This window comes from Microcebus murinus, chromosome X, assembly GCF_040939455.1.
Source record: "Microcebus murinus isolate Inina chromosome X, M.murinus_Inina_mat1.0, whole genome shotgun sequence".
NCBI classification, from domain to species: domain Eukaryota; kingdom Metazoa; phylum Chordata; class Mammalia; order Primates; family Cheirogaleidae; genus Microcebus; species Microcebus murinus.
Window position 1 is genome coordinate 105,336,434 of NC_134136.1, and position 26,957 is coordinate 105,363,390.

Sequence of the window (26,957 nt, forward strand, 5' to 3'; positions counted from 1 at the left end):
GCAATTTTAGTACAGAATCCTTTTAGATTTTTATAATTTTCTCCATTATCCTTTTTCAGTTCTTTTCACCCATATCTAATTCACAGTCTCTGACTTTTTAGTGATTTGGGGACATAATTGACTCTTGGTAAACAGATACAGACAATTTAACCCATGAAGCAATAAATAGTACATGGGACTACCAGAATATATCATACTAGTCAAGAGTGAGCAGCAGCTGTGGACATCAGCCAGTATATTTTCCAGAGAAAAAGAAAGACCATCCAAATCTGGTGAGTTGAGCAAATGAAAGTCCGTTAAGAGAGCTTCTACTGTAATATATATCTGTAAAAATCCAAAAAACTAAAACTACAATTATAGTTGAATGTTTTCATGTAACAGATAACATAAAAAATGGCATATGGTATTTATTTTAAAACCAATAAATCTGATATTCTGATTTGGGATTCCCATTTTTTACAGGTATTTTAGGTGACTATCACATAATACAATCTCTAAGTTTTAGAATTAAAACGCATCAATTTATAAAATATTCACAATAAATGACAAAAAGAATAAATACAAGGTAACAACATAGAACAGTCTAAATGGTGAGAACTTAATGATGAAACTGCCAAAGTAAAACTATTTTTTGATCCCCCAATTTGATCCATGACCATGGGGTAGGGGAATATTTTTTATTAGGATTGTAATCTTATAATGGAAAAAAACTGTCTTAAATCTATAAAACCAAAATTATTTCTATTTAAGTAGCTTAAAATACCACTTATTACTTATGGTTTACCAAATAATCAAATCTATACCTCTAGATTGAAGAAGGTCAACTTCTTTCAGTGTACAGTCAACATTTATCTGGAGTTGTCTGTTCATGCTTCTCAATCTTGTCATTTCCTCAGGCTAGTAAGAAAGGACCCAAAATAGCAATTGTGGGAAAGTCATTATCAAGCCCAACATTTAAGAACTGCGATTCATGTTAATTGTTTTGATTGGGTATTACCAGGAATACGGCTTTAGTCCATAAGGGGCATGTTTAAGAAGTCCTACGTGAATGTTTTTAAAGGAATAGTCAGGTAAAATGGGGACATCAAAATGGCCAGGCATAAACAAAATCTGAATATAAAGTGGCAGGTTACAATATTGAACTGTGTTCTATCATACAAGATACTATCATTTTAATCACAGAGCACTGAGAGTATTTTATTTCTATGTTTTCATGGTAAAGGAAACTGTAAGAATTAACCTTTTAAACAAGCAATGTCCATGATCTTAGTCTTATCCAGCCTAGTAAAAATTACAACAGTATGAATTTTAATTAGTGCTTATTAAGGATCAGGCACTGTGTCTACCAGAATTCTCTCATTCCTTCCTCTAAATAATTAAGTTAGGTACTAATATCATGCCCAACTTATAAATGAGGAAACTGAGGCATAGAGAGGTTATATAACTTTCCCACCAAAGTTATAAAGCTCGTAATTGGTAGAGTCAGGATTTATATAAAAGGCTTATATAAATTCATATAGAAAACTTTTTGTCTTTTCTCTAGATCAAAGGAAACAATCAATCTAGTACATGAAAATTTCAGAAACAAATGGACTCCTTTCTTCCTCCAACTTCATTTTTTTCTGCCTCAACCTTTCTAGACCAGCCCACTCCTTAGGCCTTTCAGGGGGCACATATGAGGCATTGAAATGTAAAGAGTCCTAATCTTCAGTTAAATAAAGCTTTTTGGAAGCCTTTACTTCCCATGCTATTGTTAATTTCTTTACTATTTATGTACATGTACAATAAAAGATGAAGTCAAGGCTTAGAATTTAGAGGTTGAAGTATTGAGGCTTTCAGTACACCCTAGGTATTAATTCAATTACTAGGGTGATTTTTAACTACATAAAGTGAAAAATGAAATATCTGCTACAATAGGAACACAGAACAAAATCCTGTTAAAAACATGTATTTTGCTAAAAGCTACATATGTTAATATAGGAGTGAAGAAAAATGAGCAGAAAGGATATCTTAATTCACAAAAATGCAAGATCTTATGCTGTTAGGAAGTACTATCAGGATAATTGAGAATATTCAAACAGATTTAAGGCTGCAAATTTGTTAAATTTTATAATTGTGTCTCAAAGTGAAGCTCAAATACTTAAATAGCTATAACGTTCATGTTAGGAAAGGTGGTGTTTATTCCAGTTTGCATTTTTATTATGAAATAAAATCCTTTTCCAATGGAAAAAATAACTTTGCCCACTGAATAAGCAGGTATCAAAAATTTAAGTATTTTTAAAGTATTTTTTAAAATGAAGTCAAAAAGTTTAAGTGATATAAAAGGCAGAATATAGTAAGAGTTATGATTCCTTAGAATGCTAGAGGAACAAAAAACTCATTTAGAAACTTTATTAGGATTTGCTTTTATTTTCTAATTCCTATGGGCAAAAACTATGTAACATTAATGTGTAAAATGCTTACTCTTTACCTACCAGGCAATATTAAAACAGCTTAAAACACATATTTGAGCATTTACATTAAAGATAATGTACTTAATATGAAGGGCTCCAAAGAGTGATGCTATCTATGTGAAAGAACCCATTCTTTTCTTTGTAGGAAAGTGAAGTACCTGAAGAGATTGATCCTTCTCATGTACATTGTGTGGAGGGAGGGTGAGAGATGATTCAGCCATGGTGGCCTGAATAGTGAAGCTTTAAGTATGAAAATATTATATTTTATAGTTAAGAGGCTATTGTACATTTGCTTATAACAAAAATTAAAATATACTCTCATCAACAGGCTCATTTCCAAAGACAGCAGAACCACTAAACTAAGGTTTATCAGTAAAATTCGTATGTACTTTTTTATAGCTTCTGATTAAATTGAGGGAAAAAGCCGTTTCTGAAAAGTTACTGCCATTTGTCAAAAGTACACTGTTTTCATAGAGGAGGGATTTCAAGATTGGCTGTGTATAATGTAGAATTGTTTCTAAGATAACAGGATGTTTGTATCTAATACTTCAAAATGAAAAATTCTAAGCAAATCCCAATTAGTCAGAACAGGAGGAATAGGGGGGTGGGTGGGGGAATAACTTGAGGAAGGGAGCAACTGGCAGCTCTCTGCTTATTAAAATCTTATTTATCATTCAAGGTAAAACTTAAATTTCCCCCTCTTCCATGAAAGTGTCTCATCTGTGAACTCCATAAGCAAAAAGCTGACATTTCTATCTCAGAACTCTCAAAGTACTTAATACTGGTCAACACTTTCGCTTTACTGTCTTACACTATCTTTTCTCTTTCATACACAAATACACGTAAGAATCACAGACAGATACATATCTCTTTTCACATATACAGCTCTTTAAGAGATGACATTTCCTGTAGCATTTAATACAATGCTTTGCAAACCACACATTGAAGGAAATGATGCCATCATTCATCTTGCACTTCTGTTCTTAGAATAAGGTTATTTCCCTGCTACTCCAAGTTTCTGCAATTGCACATATAGCTGGTCAAAAATGTGCATTTCAGTATCACTAGGCAGGCACCCTTCTACAAGTTTTTATATATATATTGCTTAATAAGAAATTAGTTTGCTTGAAAACTTGAAGGTAGCAATATGTGCTTAGTAGCAAAAAAGTCAATTTCCTATTGGGTATTCCTACATACAAGTGGAACCACAGTAAGGATAGTTGTGTACTGAGCATCTACTCTACACCAGGCATATTACATACACTGTCAAAACCATGGGCAAAAATTATGTAACATTAATGCATAAAATGCTTACTCCTTGCCTACCAGGCAATATTAAATCAGCTTAAAACACATAGTTGAACATTTACATTAAAAATAATGTAATGTTGTCTTTCCCTTGACAACAAGATTATAATGTTACTGCTATAATTTTATTTTTTAGATAGGAAAAATCAAAGGTACAGAAGTTAGATATAGTAAATGAATGCCAGAGCTGTTCTGACTCCCAAGCATCTGTGGGCATTCTTTCCCCTATGTCATGGTTCCTTAAATGAGCCCTGATGAACAAAAAGGGAATTCTGACTAAATGATTTATTTCTTGATTAATTTCCTAAATAGGTATACCTTTAGGTCATGTATGTTCTTAAAGTTAAAAGGAAATCAAAGTTTTGCAAAATGCTTCAGATTTTTGTATATAGCAAATTTCTCACTATTTCACAACCAACGTTTATAAGAATACTTACTATTTGTTGGGCATTGTATAAACTGCTTCACATATATTATCTTATATAATCCTAATAAAAATCCTATAAGATGGATACTCTACCACACACATTTTAGAGATAAGAAAACAAGCATAGAGAAAGTTACTTATCCAAGGATTCATGAGTGACACAAGTAGCAGAAGCAGGATTCAAATCTGCACCTAACTTGATAGTCCACTCACTGTCTTAACCACCATGTATATCTGGTTCCTCTGCTATCCACTCCCAATTGTCCTCCCTTTTACTCTAGGCCTGGCAGCGGAAATACATGGGAATCACACTGAAATATCTGCTCTCTCAGGTATTATAACCTGCATGAACTACCAATTTCTGAAGCTGGGAGATGGCTACATGGGGGTTCATTATACTATTATCTGCCTATTTTATATATCTTTGAAATTCTCTATAATAAAAAGTAAAAAGTAAACTATAGCTCAGGGCAGCAGTTTCACCAACTTCCATCTTCTTTCTTTTCTAGAGAAGACTCATCATCAATAAAAGCTGTGATCTAAAATCTGGAGTTTTTAAAAACACTAGCCCATGCTATATCAGACAGTTCTCTACTTCCAATAATAACAACAAAAAATCAAGAAGGCTTTATTTAGCAGGGATTATCACAAGGTAAGTAGTTGCTAAATAAAACTTTAATGGTTATTTTAAAGAAAATGACTTCTATGCCAAGAAAATTTGTTTATACTCTACAGGTACCTAAAGGATTCCAAAGTGCACAATCACGATGGCTGGATTCCCATATGAGTTACACCCTTCAATATTTTCCCCAATCAGAGGATTCAATTAAGATTTCTTTTTTTTTTTTTTGAGACAGAGTCTCGCTTTGTTGCCCAGGCTAGAGTAAGTGCCGTGGCGTCAGCCTAGCTCACAGCAACCTCAAACTCCTGGGCTCAAGCCATCCTACTGCCTCAGCCTCCCAAATAGCTGGGACTACAGGCATGCGCCACCATGCCCGGCTAATTTTTTCTATATATATTAGTTGGCCAATTAATTTATTTCTATTTATAGTAGAGACAGGGTCTCGCTCTTGCTCAGACTGGTTTAGAACTCCTGACCTCCAGCAATTCACCTGCCTCGGGCTCCCAGAGTGCTAGGATTATAGGCGTGAGCCACCGCGCCCGGCCTCAATTAAGATTTCAAATGGAAAAAATGAGCCAGATATTTGATTTACATCACCTTTTAAAGATAGCTTTGTGGCCAAGTGCAGTGGCTCACGCCTGTAATCCTAATACTCTGGGAGGCCGAGGCGGGAGGATCGCTCAAGGTCAGGAGTTCGAGACCAGCCTGAGCAAGAGTGAGACCACATCTCTACTAAAAATATAGAAAGAAATTAACTAGCCAACGAAAAATATATAGAAAAAAAAATTAGCCGGGCATGGTGGCACATGCCTGTAGTCCCAGCTACTCGGGAGGCTGAGGCAGGAGGATTGTTTGAGCCCACGAGTTTGAGGTTGCTGTGAGCTAAGCTGACGCCACAGCACTCTAGCCCAGGCGACAGAGTAAGACTCTGTCTCAAAAAAAAAAAAAAGATAGCTTTGTGATCTTTAAGTGTTTTAAGTAATTAAAATTATTCCTTCTTTCTTCTAATGCTGACTAAACTGAGAAATATAGACAATATTAGAAAAATTTCATTAAGTTATTGATATACCTGTTTCTCAAGAATGTCTTTCTCAAAAACTTCCACTGGTTCCCTGGTAACAGTAGAATAAAGTTTGAACACCTTGACGTTGCGTTCAAGGTCTAAGCCCTACTCTACCTAAGCTCATTAACCTCTGTTAACTCATCAGAAATCTCATGCGTAAGACAGGGAACTGTATTTAACTGGCTCCTAAAAGTCAGTCTCTGTCTTGACTTCAAGCCTTTGTTACCCCAGGTTCTTTTCCCATCTAAAATATGCCTTCCCCTTTCCTCTCTGCCTATTGTTTAGGGGAGTAATTCCTCACTCTTTTCCCCCTCTAATAACCTTACGAAAATTGGATGAAAGCTACAGCCCTGCTTCCTATATAAACATACATATGAAACTCTGCATATAATTTCAGGAAATTCACAGATCCAGAAACCCCAAGTAAAAACTTCTCTAGGAGGAAGTAGCTGCAGATATGCTGGTTATAAGAGGTTTGACATACATGCCCACTTCTCTAAACCTGTAAACTCTGAGAGAGAGATAACCCTGAGTTTAGAGAGGGTAGGAAAATGTGGAAAGGCTCCAATGGAAAAAGTAGAGGTTAAGTTGAGCCTTGGAGAACAGACAGGATTTATACACGCAGAGCTTTCAGAAGGGCATTCCAGCAGAAGGATAATGCAAGAGTGGAGAAGCGTGTTGAATCTATACAGAAACTAGTTGATATATGAGTTCTCTCCTTACCCGTGAGCATACATAGCACCTACCACCCTGTATTATAATTATCTGTTGATGTATCTATTTTTCTTACTGGTAGGTATTCACTAAGCATCTACAGTGTCACATTCAAAAACTGTATGCAAAAAAAAAAACTGCTTGAATAAATAAATGTTGAAAGGATTATACAAAGCTCGTGAAGTCATAAGATTTTAGGAAATGTGTTTCAAAATTTTCAGAGTAGTTTCAGATCATTAGAACTCATGTACATTAACCAACATGTTAAAATTTTATTATACAACACTTCATTAGAGCAGTTCCCTTTAGGACTGCTATCAGTCAATACTGTTATTTCAGTTTCTACAATTACTTACACTTAACAAAACTGCTCTGCTTTAAGATATTCTAGAGTCAACACTTTCCCAAAATTCATACTGATCTTGTTCTAACTCATTTGAATTAATGTACTTATAAAAATAATTTTAAATGTTTAAAAAATGTATATCATATGCTTAAAATAATAAATGAATACAGAGAATAACAATCTATAAAACTTTTGGTCAGGGTGTACTTTTCATTTCTATTTTGACAGAAAGCAATTTAAAATAAATGAGATGCTATACCTTGATTATAGCTATTGGTATCTGAAATTACTGATGAGCCTATGGAATTTGCACACATGAATAAATAAATAAAGCATCAAATTATTCTGACCAGAACTACTGAAGGCAAAAGTCCTTCAGCCATTGTTAAAAAACAAAAAAACAAAAAAAACCCTGTGAATTCTGCCAGGAACAGAACCTAAAAGAAAAACAAATGGCCTGGACAGCCAATGTCCCCACCTCCTATCAACACATCCTAACAGGTCACTTACCGTCGGGATAGCAGTGGTGCAGCTAACTCTTCTGAGCCGTCTCTGCATCAGATCATGCTCCATACCGTTAACTTCAGCCTTCAACCGCTCTAGCTCCTCTTTCTCAAGTTTCAATTGCTTTGCTAACCTCTCCATCCTTGCTCGCTGATGTAACAGCAAGGCTATGGCATTACAGATAAAGTCATTGCAGAGACTCAATACAGATAAAGTCATTGCAGAGAATAACACTGAATAAGTGACTGGAAAATTTCTATATGCATTGCTAATATATAGGAGACTCATCGAACTTGTGGTTGGCATTTACTCTCACGCCTTTCTAATGCTATTCTGCCTCCATATCTGCTTTAATTTAGCTCTTTTAACTGCTACCAAAGTGACATCACCTGTATATCCCACTGTTCTGTCATCAGTAGTTTCCCTAAGATTCTCTTTATACTTGTGTATGTGTTTTAAACAGGCTCAATACCAGACATACTGAATTACAATTATAATTATGCCCCTTCTTATATATTAAAAGAATACAAAATTCTCAGGTATCTTAAAATAATCTGAATAGACTTTTTAAAAAACTCTATTCTCCTTTATGTTTAATTTAGATCTATTACTAGCTAATCCAACAATGTTCTTCATTACTAATTCCACTTCTTATATTACTTATAAATAATATAAGTTTTGGGCTATCCTCTTTAGAAAAGATTCAATTCTTTTATTTGATAGTCTACCCTCCATGAATCTTTTTCCTACTTTGTAGTCTGTATTTTTGACAACACCCACTTCCCTTGTATTTTTCTCCCAATGAATGTTTTTTTCTCAAAAAAGTCTTATTAGGTCACTATCATCATGTCTGTACTTTCATACTTTGCACTCGATCTTAGCCAAAAGGCTGAGAAGCAATTTTTAAAACAATATCTGTAGGTGATTCTGAAGCCTTATTCTTAATAGCAGTGCCACTGTTCAAATTTAATAAATACTAAAACATTTAATTAAAATTAAACAGCTGATATATTCTATTTTGAATAGGAGATTGCCACCTCGCCACACAGATTAAATTTCATAAAAGGGTTGAAATTTACCTTGTGTATAGGCATAGTCATCTGATCCAGAACTAGAACTCCTCTGATATTTATGGCTTCCCTTTTCTCCTCCAGAGCCTGGTATCACTGAAATGGGCTGAATAGGTTCTGGTGCTGCAGAGCGCTCTTCTTGGTCCACTAAATTTAAAAGATTTTCAGTCGTTGCTCGGCCTACGGTAATTTTAAAAACTGTAGCTGGGTTTGGTATCACCCGAGGAGATGGCGACGGAGCACACGAAGGTCCAGTTGGCTGTGTATATGTAATATACACAGGATTAACACTAAAGGGAGGTTTGGGTTGACTAGATATCCCTCTTGAAGGAGAACTTGAAGGTGGTGTGGTGGCTGTGTACAGTGAGTGCTGATTCCGTGGAGACGGTTGATTACTGATGGGTGAAGGACTCCTAGTAATTGCTGTCCCAGGTCTTTGAGAAGGTTCAACTGTAATTTCTATCTTCTTCATGGAACCTTTGGGTAAGCTTGATGCTGTGTATGGGAGATAAGCTACTGAATGGCTTCCCTGTTTCTGATAGCTAGGAGGTCCTTGTTGATATGGATGGGGTGGAGTAGTTGAAGGACTAGGTGGCATAAAGATGTGGCCCAGCTGGGAAGGTTGCACTTGATGCTGTGGAGAGCTGAAGGGTGAAGGACATTGAGAAGGAGGTGGTGAATGGTATGCAGATTGAGGGATCTGCTGCTGTTTGGGAGAATACTGAGAAGGTTGATAGTTCTGTTGGTGCGGATAAACAGGTAAAGGACGTTGGCTGTAATGAGGCACTGGGCCCTGTGGCGAGGACTGCCATGGCGTATTCTGAGGAGTCTGTCTTCCTGATGAACTCTGAGATGTCTGTCTAATATAAATAGAACCAGGAGACCCATAGAGATTGCTTGGAATTTGCGGAAGAATTTGTAAAGCTCTTGGTACAGTCTGTCCAGAAGGGAGGTTCTGGGATACTGTAACAGTAATTGGATTTGTACTATACCGAGGTATGTGCATGTATGAAGGAGGTGGCGGCGGTGGTGGTGAAGGCCCTTGCATAGCGGATGGATTCATTCCTGTTTGCATGGAAGATGGCTGTTGAGGTGGCTGTGAAGGAGGAGTAGCTGCACTTCTATTCTGTTCATTCATAAAAAATGGATTGTAGTTGGGAGTAGCAGCCACAACAGCTGGAGCTGAGTGTGGTTCCTGAACTAAACATATCAGCTGTTTACCTGCTGTATGCTGTGGATCAATATGTCCATCACTTGAGCTGTGGACCAGTGTTCGACCACCATTAAGTTGAGCTCCATCTCCTGGGTGGTAGCTACTAGGAGAATGGATACCCAGGTTAATATGCAAAAGGCGATTTCTGTTCATCCTATTGTCATCTGGACTATGGTATTCCATATACAAGTATTTGCTACTCTCCTGTGAAAGGGCTCGGCAACAGGCTTCAAGATTGTTGTTATTCTAGGGGAGAAAAATAGTAAAAGTAATATTGGCAAAATTAACAAATCCTAATAGTGGGAGTCAGGCTTTGAGAGTTACATAAATACCACTGTCACAGAATAAAGAGTGGTATTTTAACCACAAAAGGCTTCATAGTCATCTATCCTGAAAAAATCCCAAACGATTCATATCATTTCACAAACATTTAGCTTACATTACTAGTACTACCACTACTGCTACTGCTACAGAAATGTAAAGTACCTACTAATGAACATTGTGACTCAACCCCAAGTTCTCTGACTCCAAATCCAGGACTCATTTTATACTTGTTGCATCTCAACAAATTAAAATGTTGGGCAAATCTTGGATTCACCACAATTGCTGCAATATATAAGTAATATCCATTATTAATATTTAAACTGATAAACATAAAAATAACCATGCTTTAGTTTTCAAAAGGCACTGAAACCACAAAAGGAGAAAAAAAAATTACAATAAAATTCCTAAGGAGTTAAAACAATAAAAATTCCAAAGCAGCCTTCACTTTTCTTTTACCCAAATTTATCCCTATATAACTTCAACTGTCTGCACCATTATGAAAGATTTAAGCAAAATAAAGAAATCAGGAAAAAAAAAAACACAAGTCCATATTTTGAACTATGACTCCATGACTTTGCTAGAGTTATGATAACTTAACAAAAACAACAAAAAAAAACCTGGTCTAGTCTGCCATAATGGTATTCATTCACACACCCTGTCTCAAAAGCTTTTACTAGCTGAAAGGTGGCTTGGTATACTTTCAAAATCACTGAGGGACTTGAATTTTTTGAGTTATACAAACCCACAAAGACAGTAATAGCAAACTGAAACTTTAGAAATTACAATTGACAGTAATTGATCTAACAAAAGGTTCTCTCTTTTTAAAATTTTAAGATATTATAAAGGAGTTTTCCCTTAAAACACAGAATTTTGAACTATTTTATTAGTGTAAAACACATTATTCACTGCTTTTGAAACAATCCATAAAGTTTCTCAATTACTGTAACTTTCTCTGTAGTTCATAAATTACCTACAGATACGCACATACATACATATTACTATATATTTATTTTAGGGAAAAGTACATTTTATATAAGAATGAAAGGAAACACTTCACTTCTGCTAAGAATCAAACAGAGTTAAACCTAAAACAGGACATACAATGTTGTAATTTTAGGAGAGCTTTTATTAGAGTTCATCTACTCCAACTCAATTCACATTTACAGATGAGGAAAGAGATGCCTGGGAAGTTACATGGCTTGACAACAGGTACTTAACTAGTTAACTAGAGAGCCAGTTCTAGATTCTTTGTCTCCTAAGTCCCAGTGCTCTTTCCACACAGTAATTTCAAGAAAGAGGATGTTTGGCCAAAAACACATTACTAAACTGGAGCTTTAGGAAGTAAAAAAAAACATTCACTCAAGCAAACCTTTGCAAAATGAATTCTCAGAAATTTAAATAACTGGCTTCATCAAAACTCTATAGATATTTTTTTATCCTTTTCCTTATATAAAGTTTTTGATACTAAATTTCAAATACTTTAAAAAATACTTTGTATCATAAAAAGAAATATTAGTTGAAGCTTAAGAAGAAAATAATTAGAACTCAAAGATTTGAATTTTTCTTATCCTGCTTGAAAATCATGCTGAACAAGGAAGAGAAACTAGCTACTAAACGCAAATTTGGAGCCAAAGGATTCAGATTGATTGCCAACTAGAATGTATCACTGACAGGTATCTGAAGGAAAAAAAAAAAACGTGAAAAGTAAAAGTATGTCCTTCAAGTTTTTTATAAACCCATGGATCAGGGGAGAATAAAAACTAGAGAGTTTTATTTGGAAACTAGAACAGTCATGGACACTTTACCATTTGATATTTTTATTAATAATCCTGAAATTTCATGTTTTTTACATTGAATTAGGTAGCTTATTTAGTATCATAAAAAAGATCCAAATTCAAAATTATTTAAAGTTGGATTTGTCAGCATGTCTACAGTGATGAGTAAGTTTTCCCATGAAGAAAAATTTAAAAGCACAAATACACGATACTAAAGTATTATCTTTACACGAGTATTGTAAAAAGAATACCCCTAGAATAGATTCAAATGTCATATTTGTCCTGTTAAATGTCTTAAGAAAAAAAATTATCAAACAGTAAATATAAAGAATAAAGAAATTAAAACTTAGTTGGATAAAGAGATCAGAATTTTTAAGATGACACAGAATGAACACCCTTGAAAGGACTATGGCAAAAAGCATCATACTCCTAAAAAGTGATTCTAAATTGAGGGATGACAGCCCAGAGAGGCTTTAAGCCTTGTCCATTAAATGCAAATCACTGAGTCTCATATATTTTAATGTGATCAAAGAAACTTTCCAGAGCCAGTAGGTGGTAAGTCTCCATACCAATATACTCTATTAAATCCCAAAGGAAGAATAAAGTGAAAGACTTAAGACAATGTAAGTATCAACAAATGTTTATACTCCTTCAATTCAGTTAAGTGGCCATTAAAAAATGTAGGTAATAAAGGGCTAAATAAAACAAGGTCAGAGCTAGGTGGGGCCCTAGGATAGGTAAGGAAGGTGACTTGGGGCGTGCTTTAAACTAAAAGCCTCACTTCTTCTTGATTTCACTCTAGTGGGAAGCACCTTTCTCTACCAGAGACCAAAATGGGGCCAAAGGAAAGAGTTGAGATTCAGACTGGGAATGTACATTAAAGAAAACAAAGGCAAACTGTAACCTAGATACCATAAAGCCTAGTAACGAGCTTGCAGACAAAATCAGCACCTCTGCTACCACCCTTGTTCTGTCAGTCTCTATTTGTAATTAACTTCACCTGTATATAGGTGTAGGTTATACACTGAGCTGCTCACACTGCAGTAAGTAGAGTTTGAACATGAGTACTGACTGTGCGTGAGGAAGACCAATGGGCAGGGTAGAAATACCACTCCCAAAAGCCAACCAAGTAGAAAAGTGCCATAACTCAAAACACAACACGGGGAACAACAGGCCTGTTGCCTCTTGAGTAGGAAGACACATTCTATCTCAGAGATGAAAGATTTATTTCAATGTAAGACAAGAAGACAAAAAGAGAATGTGACTGAAGAAAGTGGGCTTACACTTAAAATTGGATATTAGTAAAAATTCACCAACTAGAAAAATAGAGAGGGAGTGGATTATCTACAGACTTGTAAACATAGGTTCAAAATGTATAGTCTAAGAAGTTAAAATGATAAATTTGAGATTCAAAATTCAACTATAAGGATTTAGGGACTGATGATACAACTCCAAAAAATTCAAAAAGTGAAATGTAAGGAGAATCTTTTTTTCTTTTTGCTATATGCCTTTACTCTTTTCTTAAAATCTGTGGTTCTCAATGGGGACAGATTTTTGCCTCCCATGGGACATTTGGCAATGTCTAGAGACATTTTTGGTTGTCACAACTGCAGGGATTCCATTGCTATCCAGTGGGTACAGGCCAGGGATGCTGCTGAACATCCTATAATGCACAAGGCAGACTCCCACACCTAAGAATTATCCAGTCCCAAATGTGGACAGTGCCTAGGTTGAGAAATTTTGCTCTAAATGTTTGCCCTTAACCCCCGCCCCCCAAAAATGTAACTGAGTTTTACTTACAACACAAAGCCAGCTCTAATAAAAACTATAACTTAATATCACTATCACTGGCAGGTAACTTACCTGTAACATGCATTGAGACACCACACCCTCTGGAATTTCAGGAAAACGTTGTCGGAGATCATGGAGAACCTGAATATCAAGCTGTGGATTGCTTTGCGCCATGCCAGAGCAAATGGCTGTCAAGTTTCTCTTAGGAAATGGATGTTAACCAGCCTTCCAAAAGTAACAATCTTCTAACATCACAGTCATTTTCTATTAAAAGAAATTAAAGTATGGTTAAGTCTAATTACATATTTTACTTTATTCCTAATGATCCTGTATGTGTCAGTATTGGTGGCATCTCTTCTAAGGAGATTCCCACTGACATCCTCCCACTTAGTCCTGCTGCCATGCCTCTCCTCTGCCTACACTAGCTAGCTGACCTTCCACTATGCTGCCACAGCAGGCTGTGCTTACCCTTCACAGGAACACTAAACACACTACACTGAAACCATCTGTTCACTGGAAGGTCCCTCATATAAAAAACTCTAGCTCCACCTGAAACGTGTCTTTATCAGAGTGTGGGGAAGTACTTTAGAAATGGTGGGAGCACGTCATAAGGACCTGGGAGTCAACTTAAAGAGGCTTCCACTGCCCGAATGTGTGACGATTTGAACACCAAAATAATAAACATCGGTAATGAATTATAAGCTGACAGAAAAGAGGAAATCATGTGCCCATACCAATGACAAATAACTAAATATAATACACACATATAAAACTGGGACAGAAGGGAAGGTCCCCTTCTTACAGTAGAATCCAACCGGTAAATGTGCAGGGAACACACTGGAGCTGGGAAAAATCATCATTTTGCAGCTATCACAGTACAGACTGCTTGAAGTAAATAACATCAATGGATGCTAAACCTAGGGGGAAATTGGGATGAAAAGTAGGATATATGCATGGTCTAACAAGTGTCTCCTCAAAGCTTATTAGTTGCAAGGGGAAAAATTTAACTATATAATCCAGTTTATAATGGATAAACTGATCATCTTTAGTGGGTGATCAAAATGAACATCACCCATGAAGGCCAGAGGGACTACATACGCCTCCAGACATGATTTCCTGAGAAGCACACATCACTTTACAGTATTACAGTCAGGAATGCATAAACTGAAACTAATCATGAGGAAATAAACAAACCCCAAATGAGAAATGTTCTATTAAAAAAGGGGAGGGAGGAGGGAATGTTATCTTTAAAAATGTCTATGTCATTAAAGACAAAGGCTAGAAAAATGTTCCAGGTCAAAGGAGATAGAGCCATGACAACTAAATCTTATACCTGGTCTTAGATTGGATCCTATACTAAGGGGAGAAAATGTTATAAAAGAAATTAATGGATTAACTGACAAAATTGAAATGTGGATGATAGAGGTATTCTATTCATATTAAATGTATTGAATCTACTAAGTTCACTGAATTGATAACTGTGCTGTGGTACATATAAGAATATTTCTGTTTTTAGGAATTAGATGATGAAGCATTTTGGGGTAAAGGGCATGCAACTTACTCTCAATTAGGTCAGGAAAAAAAATCTATATTATATATATGTTTGTGTACACACAAACATGCATGTACATGCATACATGTGTGTGTATAGGAGGAGCAAATTATAAAGCAAATAGGGAAAAATGTCAACAATAGGTGAATCTAAGTAAGGGGTATATAGTGTTCTTTGTCCTATTTTTATTCTTACAACTTCTGTAAGTTTGAAATTATTTCCAAACAAAAGTAAATATAAAACAAACAAAAACCAATAGCTCTATCCACAGTCTATGCCTCATTCACCACTGCATTGCTAGAGCCTAACCCAGTGTCTGATCAATTATCTGTTATATGATGAATCAATTTTACTGTGCTGAACCAATCTACCTAGTAAGATTGTTTTGGGTAAAACACTATTCATGTTCAAAGAAAAAGACATAGATAAAACCTTTTAGATGAATCTTGTCTTCCCTACCTACTACCACCAAGCCCCCACCCCCAGCAAATATTGGGGGAGCGGAGATCACCTATGTAAGGGCAATTTGTGAATACCTAGAAAAGGTTTAAACTACTAAATCAATGGGTACATTTTTCCAGTTTGTCCCTTTGAAAATATCCCAAATTTCAAATGCTAAGAGATTCTACCAGATTAACAATCTAGGCTTTAATTTATTGATAAAATGTAAATTATTCCAAAGCCCTTAGTGGTAACTTAACTTTTTCTTGAAACAGGATTTGAATTATACTTCTTTTTAAAAAATTATTTGTTTGTTTGTTTGTTTGAGACAGAGTCTCACTCTGTTGCCCCGGCTAGAGTGCCGTGGCGTCAGCCTAGCTCACAGCAACCTCAAATTCCTGGGCTTAAGTGATCCTTGTGCCTCAGCCTCCAGAATAGCTGGGACTACAGGCATGTGCCACCATGCCCGGCTAATTTTTTCTATTTTTGGTAGAAATGGGGTCTCCCTCTTGCTCGGGCTGGTCTCGAACTCCTGAGCTCAAATGATCCGCTCGCCTCGGCCTCCCGGAGTGCTAGGATTATAGGCATGAGTCACCACATCCTGAATTATCCATCTTCTTGATCAAAACAAACATTACCTGCCATTTTCACATAAAAGCAATCTATAATTTGCACTAGCCAAAGGAGCCCTAGCTAGATGAGTAATCTTACCAAGCTACTGAAGCTCTAAGGCAGCACTCACTGTCCAATAAAAATATAATACGAGTCATATGTGTAATTTTAAATGTTCTACTGGCCACATTAAAAAGTAAAATTAAACAGATGAAATTAATTTTAACATATTTTAACCCAATATATCAAAAATATTGTTTTAACATGTGATCAACATAAAAATCATCGATAAGATAGTTTACATTATTTTTTTAAATGAAATCCTTGAAATCCAGTGTGTATTTTATACTTACAGCACATCTCAATTCAGACTGGCCCCATCTCCAATGCTCAGTAGCCACCCATATTAGTAGCTACTTTAGTGGAGAATGCAGCTTTAAGGCCTTAGGATCTTTATTTAAATAACAGGCTAAGACCTATAATTCTTAGATTCCTTAATTCAGTATCTATCTCCTTTGAGGGTATACAATTGACTAGGCACAGGGCCTAGCACAGGATAGGTATTCAATAGATACTCATTAGGAGAAATGAGGGGAAAAAAAGAAATTCATTGAATTTAGTGGTAGAAATGACCTTAACCAATCAAATCTTGTATTTACAGAAATGATAGCAGCTTTCTTACCAGAAAATGGTCCTTCAATATTTGAGGTGCTAACCACATTCAGAGCACTTCGTGGCTATTTAATCAAATCTTCAATAAAAGGCTGGGCACAGTGGCTCAAGACTGTACTCCTAGCACTCTGGGAGGCCGAGGCAAGCGGATTGTTTGAGCTCAGGAGTTTGAGACGAGCCTGAGCAAAAGTGAGACTCCATTGTTACGAATAGAAATAAATTAGCTGGACAACTAAAAATATATAGAAAAATTAGCCGGGCATGGTAGCGCATGCCTGTAGTCCCAGCTACTTGAGAGGCTGAGGCAGGAGGATCGCTTGAGCCCAGGAATTTGAAGTTGCTATGAGCTAGGCTGATGCCACGGCACTCTAACCTGGGCAACAGAGTGAGACTCTCAAAAAAAAAAAAAAACCTTCAATAAAAAGCTTCTGAAGCACCCAAAAGCTTAATTCCAGCTTTCCTAGTGGCTTTAAAAAAATGGTTTTATTCATTTCCCAATCCTAATTACAAGTTTTTAAAATACAAGGCAACACAGTTATCTTTTTATGAGGCAGAATAAAAGGCAACAAGGGTCAACAAGAGCAGACAGGTTTCAGGTGTCAAGAGCATGGGCTCATATACTTGAGAGCTCTTTCGAGCTCCCAGCTCTTGGCTAGCTTTGTTAGTCTTCAGAGACCTCAGGTGCTATAGAGTCCAAAGCTACTATTAATTTTATCACTATTATTAGCTACCACTTACTGAATAACTATGCCCTCAAAAGTAGTTATGACTATCTCCATTTTACAAATAAGAAAATGAACTCAAAGAATGAGCATAGGGCAGAATCGTGACTCAAATCCAAGCCTGCTTTCTCCAAAGTATTATTTCCACTATGTCACTGGTAGGTATTGGAGACATTCCCAATGATGAGTGCCTTTGTCTGGCTAAGAAAAAAGACAGCAAACCCCTCATCGAGATTACCATCCAGATAGGGAGCTAAAGGTATGTGGGGAAGTGGAGGAATGAGGGAGGAAAGAATTCTTGTACAAATAAGTTAGCTGTTTTAGGACACGAGAAGCATAGCTACTAGAGGGAAGAAGAATTTTTTTTAATGGTTATAAATACTTGCCTTTGAAAAAACATATTAAATATCTTTCAAATAGAAGCCAACAGCTTACACAGCCACAAAATGGCTACCATCTGAAAAGATGATTAATAGTAGACCAACTTGGTACAACAAACAGGAATCTAAAGTGATAAAAACACAATTCTCCCTAAGGGATTATGGTATGTAATTTTAATGGTGGTTAGCACTCTGTACAAACATTCACTCATGCAAGCACTAATTGACATGGAAAATCATTTAGTATTTCACAGTAATAATGTTAAAATACTTCTTTTAAAAAAGCAATTTTCCCTTTTGCTCACTGGGAGGTTAAGCCAACAGACAGTTTATACACAGAAAATATTCCAGCCAATAAGTCAGTTTCTTTAAAAAATAGTTAACAGTTTTACAGTAAACTACTATACTGTATTTTCATATTTAATCCTACAGAAAACTAAAATGAAAACACTGTCATATAGTGTCTTACTATAGATGTGGCTATGATGCAGATCAAAACATACAATCTAGGCCAGGCGCGGTGGCTCACGCCTGTAATCCTAGCACTCTGGGAGGCCAAGGCAGGAGGATCGCTCAAGGTCAGAAGTTTGAAACCAGCCTGAGCGAGACCCTGTCTCTACTAAAAATAGAAAGAAATTAATTGACCAACTAAAAATATATATTAAAAAAAAATTAGCTGGGCATGGTGGCACATGTCTGTTGTCCCAGCTACTCGGGAGGCTGAGGCAGGAGGATCACCTGAGCCCAGGAGATTGAGGTTGCTGTGAGCTAGGCTGACACCATGGCACTCACTCTAGCCTGGGCAACAATGAGACTTTGTCTCAAAAAAAACCAAAAACCAAAAAACATACAATCTATTCTTATCTATGTATATCAACGTATTCAACTACTATTCAAAATATACATTGACTTTGTTTCTTGACAATTATCATACTATGCTGCTTTTTAAACACAATATTAAAATGCTGAATGATGATGATTTGACACTTTAAAACCAGAGGACTCAAGCAGTATCTAAGCTGTACAGGCTAGGCTCAGATGTGACCGAACTCCTGGAACACCCTTGAAACACCCCCACTAGAGCCCAGATGGCCACAGCTGTGGATTGTGGACCTGTGTAGGCAGTAACCCTAGATTAAGAAAGAATAAATACTGAAGGTATAAACCCTACGATCACATAGGCCAGGAGCCACATGAACCAGGAGATTCCATAGGGCCAAGCCTTTATTGCCTGTCAACTTTGTGAGGACTCCTCTTTTAAAGGTGATATATAGTGATTAAAGGGCCCAGATGCTATGCTTAGCAATGGAATCACTGAGGCTTCCTTCAGTGGTGCAGCTACCTCCCTAATTCAAGCGTGCTGGCACCTCAAGGCACAGTGGGTTCTGTTCCTGAAAAAGCAGCTGCTAGGATTTCTCCCAACAGAATTCTTCCTCCCAATCAGAGAGAAAGTTCCTCTAGAGCTCTGCTCTGATGCCACAATTCCCCACACTCTAGAAAATGACACTGACACCTCCTAGTGCTTTGTTTCCACAGTCTTTTCTGAGCTCAGCAAATTATACAGAGTGGTGCCTTTAAGGCCCAGAGTGTTTTACCTCTGCCAGAATTTTAGCTTACTTCCTAAAATAATTATATCAGAGGTTGCAAACCACTGGTCTGTGGGCCGAATTCAGCCCACGCATCTGCCTGGTTTGGCCTCAGCAGTGTGTTAAAATAAAAAAAAAAGCTGTGCTATATTTAAAATAGGAAGAATTCACATAAAATTTTAGATATCTACCTTTTCTGTGAAAATTCAGATGATCTAACAACTACAGGCAACAACTGGCAGAAGCTAAAGTACAATTTAGAAAGGACAGTTTGCCTAGTTCCTCTATATTCCCTAGGGGGTCCCAGACACTTAGACCTGGCCTAGCTTCACTCATTTAAATGCCTGCTGGGTTTGTGACACCTTAAAGGTATTCTATAGAGAGGTCTAAAGATACTATTGTAAGTATCAGTCTACTCTAGTGTGTCTCAGTGGCATACCATTGATTCAGTAATTTGAGGCACAATAATTCTTAGTCATGCAAAACTATTCCAGGCAAGAAAGGTACTTAGCATCCTGGCCCCTCCCATAAAATCCCAGTAGCACCCCCAGGCAGCCCCTAGAAAGGCAATATTATCTCAGACTGACAGCCACTGGCTAGCATGTTAAGACTGGAGAGGTGAGTATTTCCCAGGTTTGAAGAAAAGTAAGCCTTGTCTTAAGAAGACTTTTAAGGCAGGGCGTGGTGGCTCATGCCTGTAATCCTAGCACTCTGGGAGGCCAAGGCGGGCGGATTGCTTGAGGTCAGGAGTTCGAAACCAGCCTGAGCAAGAGCAAGACCCCGTCTCTACTATAAATAGAAAGAAATTAATTGGCCAACTAATATATATGGAAAAAATTAGTCGGGTATGGTGGCACATGCCTGTAGTCCCAGCTACTTGGGAGGCTGAGGCAGCAGGATCGCTTGAGCCCAGGAGTTTGAGGTTGCTGTGAGCTAGGCTGATGCCACGGCACTCTAGCCTGGACAACAAAGCAAGACTCTGTCTCAAAAAAAAAAAAAAAAAAAGAAGACTTTTAAGATTAAAACATAAAAGAACCACTTATTTTTCTGATTGGTCTGACCCAGTAATAACTGCTGAACAAAAAGTATGTATACCAGCATAAAGCTTTGGTACTTTCATCCATTTTCTTGCTGCTTTGGAGGTTTTGATTTTAAATCATATTTATTGAACCATATCTATGTCCCAGGCACCATATAAAGTGCTTTACCTCATTTAATTCCCAAAATAATCCATGAGAGGTAACATTATCACCCACATTTTACAAATGAGGAAACTAGAGGTTTAGTTTAGAGAGGGTAAATCATTTGCTTGCAGTCGCATAGTTAACAAGTAGCAAAGCTGGGATACAGACTTGAAATCTATGCTCTTAACCAGGCGTCCTCAAACTACGGCCCGAGGGCCACATGTGGGTGTTTTTGCCCGTTTGTTTTTTTTACTTCAAAATAAGATATGTGCACTCTGCATAGGAATTTATTCATAGTTTTTTTTAAACTATAGTCTGGCCCTCTAACGGTCTGAGGGACAGTGAACTGGTCCCCTGTTTAAAAAGTTTGAGGACCCCTGCTAACCATTACTCTCCTGTACTGCTGGCTACTGGGTAAGACTCTGATGATATCCTAATGCCTAACAGTTTAAAACAAACCGTGCTTTTAAAACAGAAAAGTTTTTGTACTAGCGTGTAAATTCTTCAAGTTAAACAGCAATAAGAAGTGGCTGATATTATTAATAGAACATAACACATGACCTTTTACTGGCAGAGGTAAGAGTCCCAGTTTCAGGAGTTTTCATGCATATATATAAAAGTGCTACTAAATAATTAAGGGAGAGATAGGAATATGATAGTTATTATTTTCCTAAATGAGCTTTCCAAATAATTTATAAAACAATCATTTTACAGGAATTTTATTAAAGTGGAAACCACTTTGAAATAGTCCATATTCACTCCATCTATCTCACATTCTATTATATTCTCAAAAGAGATATACTGAGACCAATATTCATATTCAAATATCATCAAAAACAGTTTCAAGTTAAGCAAAGCCCCTGGAAACAAATAGAAGTACATTCATATTTAATTTAAACTTAACACTCCCCCAAAAGAATTTGGTTGTCAGCTGCCACCTATACACAGAAATATTTATAGGTATGTATAAATATATAGGGACTCTATACACAGAATTTTAGCTGAGGGGGCACAGAATCAACAACATTCCAATAGTAATGAGCACATCTAGCATTCAGATCTTGATTTCTAATAGCACTCTCCCTTTAATAAAAGGAACTAGGGCCCTGTGAAGAAATAGCTGATTCTAGAACTGGGAAGGGAACATAATAGGATGAACCTGGAGCATCTTATGGTGCTAGAAAGTAAGGAAATACTCAAACAAAAAAATCCCATGATGCTGGGGGCACGTCAAAACAACGTATGTGAGCAGCCAACCGAAAGAGCTCCTAATGGCCAAGGCTGGAAAAATGTGAACACCAAAATAAATAAAATAGTACTGGATTATGACCTAAAATATAAAATAAATATCCATGAGCCCATGCTGATATAAAGAAATGACTGACTGAATGAATGAATAAGTAAGTGGGAGGGAGACAAATCTCCCATGCAGAAGAATTCCAAATAATCTATGTAGATAATTCACCCTCAAGGAGATGGAGCATAACCTCCTATTTCTTAAGTGTGGCCTGTACATAGTGACTTCTTTCCAAGCATCACAATACAGAAAGGGGTGTAAAAAAAGATTACAGTGAAGAAACCTGACAAACACCTTCTCAGCCAGGTGATCAAGCTCAACATCAACAGTGATAAGTCATGCTGACAGTATGTACTCTTGATATGATGTGATGAGAATGTGAAAATGGCACTTTATCTTTGCGGTCTTCCTCCCCAAAATCCGTAACCCCAGCCTAACCATGAGAAAAACATCTGACAAATCCCAACTGAGCAATAGTCTATAAAATACCTAATCAGCATTCCTCAAAACTGTCAAAGCCATCAACAAGAAGGAAAGTCTGAGAAACTGTCACCACCAACAGGAGCTTAAGGAGACATAACAACCAAATGTGATGTGGTTTCCTGGATGGAATCCTGAAACAAAAAACAATATGTTTGGTAAAAACTAAGGAAATATGAATAAACTGTGGACTTTAGTTAATCATGTTTCAATATTGGTTCATTAATTGTAACAAATGTATCATGCTAACATAAGCTCTTAATAATAGGGAAACTGGTGCAGGGTACACAGTGGCTCTCTGTAGTATCTTCTTCATTTTTCTATAAAACTAAACTGTTCTAAAAAATAAAGTCTATTTAAAATTAGAAAAAAAAAAAATACCTCAAGATGGTTTATGAGCCCTGGCACAGGAGTTTTATTCACATCTCCAGCTCTGAAAGCACCTTCTTTTCAGTAGTCTAGAAATCTGAGAAAATGAAAAGACGGTTATCTTTTTGCTAATTTTCCAACTCAATGGAAAATGACAAAAACTAGTAGACTTCTGGTGCCTTAAAGTAACAGCAGGTAGGATGTTAGACCACACTTTTAGGGCAGGTGGCTCTTTCCCAAGCTGAATCTTCTTTTCTTTTAGGTCAAAAATATCTTCTACAGTAATTAAATTCTACATTATCCCACAGAAGAGAGCAGCAGTTCAAAAACACAAAAAGATAGTCCACTGCTTATTTTCTTAAGGCTTTTGTAGTATACCTGGTTGTGATTTACCATGCTGAGCCCTCCATTCTATTTAGAGAGGAAAGGATTAAGCCCAGGCCTATGAAGCATGCATATAATTTCTAATTGCATAGCTGAAATAGTAAATAACTTTTTAAAAAAAAATGCTGACTATTATATAACCCATTTCTGTTCTGTGAAGAGCAATTTATACATAGAATAGTAACTTATTCACTTATTTGGAAGGATGAACGCTCTCTCCCCCCATCATTTAGAGATTATCTGCATTCTCAGTAAACCTAGTAATTCAATGTTAAGGTTATCATTTTAGGGCAAATATTGAATTATAACAGAGCTATCATACATGAAAGTTTCTAATTAATCTTCTGAGTAAACTTCATTTTACAACCACAGTAGAGCTAAAATAACATACCCTGTTTATATTACATATTTTTAGAACTTTACTATACTTATTTTTTAATTTCTCGATTACTTTATCTTGATTATCCATTAAGAATGAGCAAGAAGCACTGTGCACCTACATGAATGCAATTTCTACCGGGTGTAATAGCTTTTTCCACTCTCTAACAATGCAAATCTCACCCCACATTCATGTTAACTTTCTACCATCTACCATGAATTTCAATCATCATAGCTTTCTCCGCTTCCTAAATGCCTATGAAAGTCACTATGTGTTGATTACTACTTTCAGCACTTGAAATAACATATTTATTCACTTTTTATTCTCCTCTAGGTTTTGTCACCATAAATCTTGAGATTAAGAACCAAACATGCTCTTTTAGCTATAGTGCCTTATGTACACTTTTCAATATACATGACAAAATACAGGACTTTAAAATAACTGGAAATCTCATTGTTCTGATTAAGTTGTTTCAAAGTCTTTTGGGTCAATTCCTAAATGACATCATTTAAAAAGAAAGACAGGACAACCTATCAGTGACATATAACAGAGGCAGATCATCTCTACATTTTATTAGATTACTTAGAACAGAATTTTCAAATGGTGGGTTGTGACCTATAAGTGAATTATATTAAATATAATAAATTTATTGGGTGATGACCACTATTTATGGGAAAAAAAGAAACATAACAGAAAATATCAAAGTGATTCACACACAGTAATGGTAAATACTAATTCGAAAAACTTATTTCAGCAGGGGAAAGTGGCTCATGCCTGTAATCCTAGCTAGCACTCTAGGAGGCCAAAGTGGGAGGATCCCTTGAGGTCAGAAGTTTGAGACTAGCCTTAGCAAAAATGAGACTCCCGTCTCTACAAAAAATAGAAAAAATTAGCCAGGAGTGGTGGTATATACAGGTAGTCTCAGCTACTCAGGGGGCTGAAACAGGAGGATCACTTGAAGCCAGGAGTTTGAGGTTGCAGTGAGCTATGATGATGCCACTGCACTCTATCTACCTGGGGTGATAGAGTAAGACTCTGTCTCAAGAACAAACAAAAAAACCACAACACTTGTTTCAGGTATGCACATATGTATTAGATCATGATTAAAATGTATTTTTTACTGTGGGTTTCTTTGAGAAATACTAACTTGGAAAATGGTGAGGTATTTAGGTTATGTAAGAAGTATTTTCTACCTTTCCTTTTTACTTTTTTTCTGAACAGACGGAAGCTTTCTAATTGATTAATAAAATGGAGTTATTTGAGAAACCTTTGGATATGAAAGCTGAAATAGCTTTTTTTTTTTTTTTTTGAGACAGAGTCTCACCCCTCACTCTGTTGCCTGGGGCTAGAGTGCCATGGCACCAGCCTAGCTCACAGCACCCTCAAACTCCTGTGCTCAAGCAATCCTCCTGCCTCAGCCTCCCGAGTAGCTGGGACTTACAGGCACAAACCACCATGCCCGGCTAAATTTTCTGGTTTTAGTAGAGACGGGGTCTCGCTCTTGCTCTTGCTCAGGCTGGTCTCGAACTCCTGACCTCAAGTGATCCCCCCATCTCAGCCTCCCAGAGTGCTAGGATTATAGGCGTGAACCACCATGCTCAGCCTGAAATAGCTTCACATTAGGAATTTTTGTGTAACTTTATTTCTTTCCAGTGCAGTCTAGATGTGTTCATGTAGCTCCTTTCACATATATACAGGAGCCTCCTGCCTCCTACTACATCTAAAAGATTAAAAAAAGAAAAAAAATCAGTCTCATTAATCCAGAAATTCAAGATCACATTATGGGAATTTCCTAGTGGAAGAGTTTGAAAGATTAACAAAAATGCCATTTTGGTGGCTCACGCCTATAATCCTAGCACTCTGGGAGGCCGAGGCAGGTGGGTCGTTCAAGGTCAGGAGTTCAAAACCAGCCTAAGCAAGAGCAAGACTTCGTCTCTACTAAAAAATAGAAAGAAATTAATTGGCCAACTAAAAATACATAAGAAAAACTAGGTGGGCATGGTGGCACATGCCTGTAGTCTCCGCTACTCCGGAGGCTGAGGCAGCAGGATTGCTTTAGCCCAGGAGTTTGAGATTGCTGTAAGCTAGGCTGACGCCACAGCACTCACTCTAGCCTGGGCAACAGAGTGAGACTCTGTCTCAAAAAAAAAAAAAAAAAAGCCATTTATAATCATTTATTTAACAATTTCTAACCTGATAATATTCCTGAATCCATTGTTCATTTATTTAATAAAATCTGAACTTAGAGTCCCAGCTACTCAGGGAGCAGAGGCAGGAGGATCAGTTGAGCCCAGGAGTTTGAGGTTGCAGTAAGAGAAAAGTGAGAGAAACACACTGGTAGTTATAATACAGTGGAATTAATTTCTATAGTAAGAAGTAGTCAGAAAAAGAAACAATTAAGGTAGGACAAAGAGAAGGAGAGCTGGGGAAAGCTTCATGAAAGAGATGACCTTTAAGCTAGATTGCAAAAAGTAGGTTTTTGTTTAAAATAAAAACAATAGAATTAAAACTAGAAAGAACCCTACACATCATCTAACCCAGTGATTCCCAACCAGAAGCGATTTTGCCCTGCAAGGAACGTCTGGAGATGTCTGGACACCTTTTTGGTTGTCATACTAAGGAGAGGTGCTATTGACATCTTGTGGGCAGAGGCTAGAGATGCTGCTGAATATCCTACAGTGCACAAGACAGCCCTTGACAAAAAAGAATTATCCAGGGCAAGATGCCAATAGTACAGAAGCTGAGAAACCCTGAACTCAACCCCAATGCAAACCCTTGTTTTGTAAAAGAACTGAAGGCTAAAAGGGTTTAGAAACTTGCTAAAAAGGCAAGATTATTAAACAGGCCTTATAACATCTCGTCCAGTGTTTAATTCACAACACCACATTCACATATGTTATTATACTAAGAGACAGATGTTAAAAAAAAGTGGTAACATTTTCATAAGATGGAAAAATAAACTATCAGGAAATCAAAGCTGATACTGTTATATAGTTTTTTTTATACAGACCTACCAATGACTCAAAGCAAGAATTATGGCTATGATATCATTAAAAAAATGTACCATTATTGGTTCATAATACTAGGTTTACAAACTGTACAACTCAGTTATTGAATATGGATTTGAGAATAAGAAAAATCATAAAAACTAGGAAGTTGGAAGATTTGCATATCTACACATATTTAGTTACTCCTTGAGGCAGGTCTTTCAATCACCACCAGCTCTAACCCTAGGGATCTGGCACCTGGGTGGCTTTAGCCCCTTTTATTCAAATTTAACTGTTTAATC

The 26,957-nt window shown here is 36.8% G+C and overlaps 1 protein-coding gene across 4 annotated transcripts in view; it reads right to left on the reverse strand.

The window, feature by feature from the left end:
• TAB3 (TGF-beta activated kinase 1 (MAP3K7) binding protein 3) overlaps positions 1 to 26,957 on the reverse strand; it is a 63,937-nt gene that overhangs the window by 17,719 nt on the left and 19,261 nt on the right. For 2 of the 4 annotated variants that reach the window (XM_075999433.1, XM_012756919.2), the window contains 4 exons: positions 13,683 to 13,874; positions 8,517 to 9,966; positions 7,444 to 7,604; positions 804 to 897 (listed from right to left, as the gene is read on the reverse strand). In XM_075999433.1, the coding sequence (XP_075855548.1) occupies positions 804 to 897; positions 7,444 to 7,604; positions 8,517 to 9,966; positions 13,683 to 13,784 (1,807 nt within the window). In that variant the 5' untranslated portion in view covers positions 13,785 to 13,874. Of the gene's footprint in view, positions 1 to 803; positions 898 to 7,443; positions 7,605 to 8,516; positions 9,967 to 13,682; positions 13,875 to 22,545; positions 22,671 to 22,917; positions 23,003 to 26,957 lie in introns of all 4 variants that reach the window. The other 2 variants (XM_012756917.2, XM_012756918.2) reach the window with 2 other exon arrangements.